Raw genomic sequence first — 6,799 nt, 5'->3', positions numbered from 1 at the left:
GGGACTAGTCTTGACCAGCCTTGTCTGTGAAACCGGGGGATAGCGTTTTTACACCTTTTGCTTATATATTGCTTACTTTACACCTTAGTTTTAATACATTATTAACTCCATAAACAACACCACTGTATGAAAATAACTTACACACTTCAATTTGAACGGTTATTTCTGGACAAAAAAAAATCTGCTGTTTCTATACAAGCGGCCATCTTGCCAATAACATCTCGTTTTGACATCTCGCGTGGTTCTGTGTGATTTGGACAACTTCAAGTTACGCCCTCTTCCAGTTACGCCCCTCTCTTGCAGTCCGCAGACAGACACTTTTGCCAAAAGAAGAAGAAGAAGAAGAAGGGTTACACGTGCCGATTTCAAGACCAGTCTGAAGGAAAACAGTCATGCCTGGAATTCTGTTAGGAGACGTGTTTCCTAACTTTGAAGCAGAGACTACTATCGGCAAAATAAAATTTCATGAATTCTTGGGAAACTCGTAAGTAGCTAAATATGTAATTTTTGTTTTTGAGCGAGCCGGCCTACTCCGATACGATCTGTAATACACGCTTATTGTGGTTTGCCGCATTCACGCATGATCATGAGGTGTAAACAGGAGCTGATGCTTTACTGATACATCTGGTTGTAATATGGCATGTAGGGACGAACGAACATCCGGTTTTCTGTGTCTAGCATTATACTTAAACGGAATACACGCATTAAATAATCTTATTAGCAATAGTTGTATCTTTAAAAAATATCATTTCTTATTTATTGCAACAGAGCTGGCTTAAAAGGGAGTCTGAAAGACCCTTTATGTTAAGTTTAAGCCATAAGTAATCTGCAGCAGGAAGCTTTTTTGAGTTTTTTTTATTTTTTATTTTTTTTAGGACTCTGAGTAATAAAACCCTGCTTTTATTGCATGACGTTGCTGCCCAGGGATGCACTCGGTGTAATAGCACAAACAAACTATTGTATAATTCGTAACTAGTATATTATGTCTATTTTTTAAAAAGGGTGCAACATACAGATCTGAGGTCAAATCAAGAAAGGCAAACAAATAGCAAATTTCTCACAGTTATGTCATGACGTTGCTGCCCAGGGATGCACTCGGTGTAATAGCACAAACAAACTATTGTATAATTCGTAACTAGTATATTATGTCTATATTTTAAAAAGGGTGCAACATACAGATCTGAGGTCAAATCAAGAAAGGCAAACAAATAGCAAATTTCTCAGTTATGTCAGTGTTCTCTTTAAACCGCTTGAATGTACAAAATGTTTGGGAGGGGGTGTAAAATGTGCCGAGTCACTGTGGCTGTAAGAGTTCACATAACAAGGCCAGTATTGTTGAGATTTTGGCAAGAGTGTAAAGTGTTTGAAAGTCCCCCATATTGTGCCAAAAGATTTTATTTTATGCCTCAAAAGGTTTAGAGTTTAAATTCAAGTGAGTTTTATTTGTTTAGCACGTTTCACGATACACATAGTTTCAAAGCCACTTGACAGAAACTCGTGATGTTAATGTTTATAAAATGTTTCCGCAATTAGCAGATTAAAGCTGTGCAATAATGTAAACAATCAGACTAATTCAAATGTAGCTATATAGTATGTATTGCTTTGACTAAGTGTACTATATGTATGCAGGCCATTTTGGATGTTCTGTATATCCAACTTGAAATATATTTCTGGATGATAATTTAATTTCCATTAACAGTCAAGCAGTTGAGATTTGCTGTATACTATATAATGCTTCAATTCACACGATGCATGTATGGGATATAATGGGCATCTACAAACCATGTACACTTGTCCAGTAAACATAATATAACCTGTTTTAAATAGAAAAATACATGAAAGCAGTATGAGCTGTTTATTTATGGTGTTATTTTCATAGCATAGATATTTTCATAGCAGAGTGGAAAAGTTTTGTTGAGCAGGCTGAGGCCAATGAACTGACCTGAAAAAAAAAAGTTGCATTCTTAATATTCAGGTTGTGTAACTGTCCTCAATTGCCCCTTAATATATTATCTAACAGAAGGGGGCGTGACTGTGGTTCCCATTTCAAGCCAAACATCCTCCACAGTGTGTCTAAGAGTTCTTCCCTTGGGAGGCAAAAGCGGAAGATGCTGAAATTGAAGCATGTAGCAGATGTTGTGATGAATAAGAGGGTGTTTAGCAACCGTATATTCTACATTTCCCAACTTAAAGTTTTGTAAGAACACACAAGCTTCTTAAAATCTTCCTGTTTTTGACCATTTTATGGTACCATCATTAAAACTTGTCTTCCAATTTACAGAGTGAACCTACAATGTTGTGAAAGAGTTTGCAAGAGTTTGAATTTCCTTTCATTGTGGCGATCATATGAAAGGACATCCACAGAGTTTGGCGTTGTTTCTTTAACAGCAGTCAAAACAGATGTTGGCTTTTGAATAAGAAGTGCTGCTCTGTGCGTTTCTACTAAACAATACTGAAAATCTTTTGGGCTGAATGGAGATAATGTACATTTATCATGCTAACTGGAGATTCCCATAACTTTTCAGATAGATAAAGAGAATGTTCTCAGATGCCCTCAAATTCATGTCTGCAGGGAGTGAATTATTCTTTTCCTTATAACTTGAAAAACATGTGACATGGTTACACAATCCCAATATGATGAATTGTCTATACACCCAGATGGTTTCCTGACACGACTGTTTTGTAATGGCTCAGCCTGTCGTCTATTGCGCTTTTTCATTAAATGGATAATTTACTGCTGATAAGAATTGGCTTTTAAAAAAGCTTGGGTGACTATGCAGAAGAAAGATTGTTTTTAAACTGGTGGTGCTACATTATATTACTAGAGAAAAAGGGATGTGCTGTTACTTTTTGCTTAAAAGGTAGGAGAAATGTATTGCCTATAACACTGGGCTTGATCCGACTGTCCGTGAGATGGGATGCAAAAATGCAGAAGTATGATCTGATGATCCTTTCACAAAAGGAGCTGTCAAATTTACATATACTGCATTTATTTCTTCTTTAGATGGGGTATCTTGTTCTCACACCCACGTGATTTCACTCCAGTATGTACGACCGAGCTAGCCCGTGCTGCGAAGCTTCATGATGAGTTTAAGAAACGTGATGTGAAGATGATCGCGTTGTCCATTGACGGCGTGGAAGACCACCGCAAATGGAGTGAGGTCAGCAGATATTACACGCATACGTCCCACAAAAGAAATACTGAACTCCTGACTCATTATTTATTTGATTTATTTATAAATTAGATTTTTATTTAAAATTTAAAATTATAGTTTTAATATTAATATTACTACTAAATTTCAAATCTTTTGGATATATTGCAAATGCCATTTAAACATACTGTAGATCTGGTTTACGTGACCTAATTTGATTCAGTAAACTTCTTGACTGATGAAACCTGAATAGAAATAACACACCTTTGTGACAGTGTATGGTTCATCTGTGTTCTTCAAGCCATCTCAGAGATTTTTCACAAGGATAATGTATATTTGTAATGCAGTGCTAATTGGCATAGCCTTTATCGCTGAATAGAATACTATGGCTTATTCTGTGATAAGAAGCTACATCAGTTCACAAAAAGAAGTTATTTCAAACACTTGATTGATGCTACAACTCGAGTTTAGGGTAAAATATGTTGTTATTCTCATAAATTCTTGTACTTTGATGCTTTGCCGATGATGGGAGAAACAAACCTTTTCGAAGTTTTGAATCAGTTGAACCATTTGCGTTGCAAAACAAATCACTGTTTCAAAGTGCTCAAAATGCCACACGCTACCTACGCCTGCGGGTCAGAATGGTGTAAATGCAACGAAAATTCAGGCCAAAACATGCATAAAAACAGCTTTTACAAAACCCACTGCAAATGCTTTATTGAAAGTATATTATATGCAAGTAACAAGTCATCATTAAATATACCATTAAATGTCTGTATAACGTGTTCTTTTATTATTCAATTTATATTAATTATTTATTAGAATATTTTTACTTTTTTCCAAGATTTCTATAAATATCGCAATATATCGTTATCGTGAATTCTTTTGGCCACGATAATCATGTAGTGCAAAATCGGATATCGTGACAGCCCTAATCTTATACATAAAAATACCTCTTCAACATTGTTTTCGACATTGATAATAAGAAATGTTACTTGAGCTCCATAATATTAAAATGATTTCTGAACAATCATCATGTGATACTGAAGACTGGAGTAATGACTGCTGAACATTCACATTTGCCACAGAAATAAGTTAACATTTTTTAAGGTTAAATACAAATGTATATATCAGTTATAAATAATTGATAATTTCAGATTTCATAAGGGCCAATTTTCTGTAAATTTTTCAGTACAGGCTGCCAGTGATTATCTCTGAATAATTTAAGTGGAAATGCTATTTTAAAAACTAATGGCTTGTAAAGATGCGTGGCATGTTCAGAAATCCGTAGGATGAATGTTACATGGGGTGATTAATTAGTCTTAGGTTATATTAGCTGTTACATCCTCATATCCTAATATGACCAGGGAAATATAGTGTTGTAAACAGTAATCTGATAGTCCCTTGCACCACATGAAATATCCAATAGGTGGCGGTATAAGATCTCTGATCGAATCTCAAACAGAATTTCATACAAACTAGAGCAAAGGGTCAAAGTTTTATTTGACAAGTTTAACAAGTCAAGCATTAAGATGACAAATTACATGTCCGACCTGTTGGTATGTTGCTGAGCTTTCAAACCTTGTTGAACAACCCCAAAAAGCTTCAAGGAATTCTCGAACTGTGATGCCAAACATCAATGCTGGGTGTCAATGAGGCATGAAAGGACGCCTTGTTATCACAAGCATTCCGTTTGTACATTAAAACCTGAAAAATGTTCCCACACAGGCTCTTAGCGGAGTAAATAATTGACACACAATCCTCATTCCTGGGTTACCAGCAGGAAGCGCTCTCCTCAGGCTTTGGCCCTGGGCTCCGAAGAGCAGGTGAGAGCTGTAGTGATGAGAGCAACGGGACTTGTGTGGGGTTTGGGTTACCTCAACTATTCAGCCGACGTTACTGCAGCTCGCATAGCAGGGTGAAGGTCATGGAAGCTATGCGGCTCGACAGCGAGGGCCAGATGCTCTTTTACTTCAGAGTAGAGGACAGATTTCCTCTCTCTCCCTCCCTCCCCAAGAATGTCATGAAAACAGGCAGGGATTCCCCTCATTGTCAGTGAGCTACAGTAAAATGCAGATGGCATGTGTTTGATCGTGAAATGCCAGGTTTCCGGGATGCAGGCCGGACGAGCCAATGGTAGTGTCCGTTACCCTCTCATTACCCCCATGGACTCTGGTGGTTCCTGGCTATCAAAGACATTTCCTACCAAAAGTTTCAAATTATATTTTAAAGAGAGAACAAGTACCACTAGATGGCAGTAGCAGTTTGTGTTGAAGGTTTTCTGCACTAACAGCCACAACTTTGATATTAGAATCAATGTTGTGTCTTTAGCTCTGTTTAGAATGACAATACTCAAGAATGGATTATGAATGAAGTCAAGACCATCAAGGATGGATTATACAGCCTCGCAATGTCAGGGTCCTCCAGCTGAGAGGCCCTCAGGGGCCCGAAACCTGGAGATGAGCTACTGCAGATGTAAAATTAATTTAAATTGCTTGAATAAATGCTAGTGACAAATGCCATAATGGGAAATAAACAAGAAATGATCTTCAAGGATAAAAAGCTATGATTGATGGACAGTTTTAAAAGAGCCATTAAGCTGCAGTCACACTAGACTTCACACTCCATTCGCTTCCATTCATACGGACATAAACATGGGAGTCCGGAAACGCTTATGCAAAGAAGTTTTATCTTTCGTTGCAGACCATGGTTCACGTTGGGTGAACTCTGACATGTGGATTTGTGTAATGAATAGTCATTTGACCAATATTTGACCGACATTTGAGCATCTAAATGACGCAGATTGACCTCCTGGCTGAATTCAACAGGCAAATGTAAAAGCTATGTGGTTTGCTAGTAATATTGGATGATTAAAGTCTAATGTGACCACAGCATTAGGGTTACATCTCAATATGGATATATAATCTTTGCAAATAATATTGTAATGTTACCTGTGCAAATAATTTAATGGTGTGTAACCAAGTTCAATACAAGTTAAACTGACAGCATTTGTGGCATAATGTTGATGAAAAATAATAATAAAAAAAGAAAGGTGAGGTACTTACATTGAAAGTAAATGAGGTTCATTTTTGGAAGGTTTAAAAGAAATGTGATTTATATAATTTATAAAAGTAAATTCATCATTCTGTTAAAACTTTTGTATTTTTTTAAGCTGCAACATTTGTGCTGCTATTTAAGGTGTTATGTCATGGCAACAAAGATTTAACTTTATGCAAAAGATTATTACATTTTATACAATAAAATAATGTTCAAATGCATATTGTTTGCATCTTGTGGCTATACTATTGAAACAGTGAGTATTTTTGGCCCCATTCACTTCCATTGCATGTACCTCACTGTAACCCAGATTTATGATCTTTTTTTTAAAGTCAAAATTAGTTTTTGTGCCATTGATTGAGCTTATATATATCTTTTGTTTTCAAAGTTGTAAATAAAAATTATTTGAGTGTTTCATAAGAAAATTCTACTCCAGTCATTCAACTTTAAAATTGCTTGTTTAATTCAATGTTACTTGATGCTTTTAAATTATTTATTATTTTAATTATTCTTTTTAATTATTTGTGAAATTTACTAGCAATTTCTGAGTGAAAACTGTTTTTACTCAAATTTCTACAATATATAATTCA

At 35.9% G+C, this 6,799-nt stretch overlaps 1 protein-coding gene across 1 annotated transcript; it reads left to right on the top strand.

Moving 5' to 3' along the window:
• The first annotated feature begins 294 nt into the window (after nt 1-294).
• Nucleotides 295-5,074, top strand: LOC107698266 (peroxiredoxin-6-like). The gene is made up of 3 exons (XM_016499224.1): nt 295-484; nt 3,005-3,199; nt 4,933-5,074. The coding sequence occupies exons 1-3, from the start codon at nt 393-395 to the stop codon at nt 5,072-5,074; spliced, it is 429 nt and encodes a 142-aa protein (XP_016354710.1). The 5' UTR covers nt 295-392.
• Nucleotides 5,075-6,799: the final 1,725 nt, after the last annotated feature.

Source organism: Sinocyclocheilus anshuiensis, unplaced genomic scaffold, assembly GCF_001515605.1.
Source record: "Sinocyclocheilus anshuiensis isolate Anshui unplaced genomic scaffold, SAMN03320099.WGS_v1.1 scaffold10484, whole genome shotgun sequence".
Taxonomy (NCBI): domain Eukaryota; kingdom Metazoa; phylum Chordata; class Actinopteri; order Cypriniformes; family Cyprinidae; genus Sinocyclocheilus; species Sinocyclocheilus anshuiensis.
The sequence above is the reverse complement of the archived record's forward strand: the minus strand, read 5'-3'. Positions and strand labels throughout refer to the sequence as shown.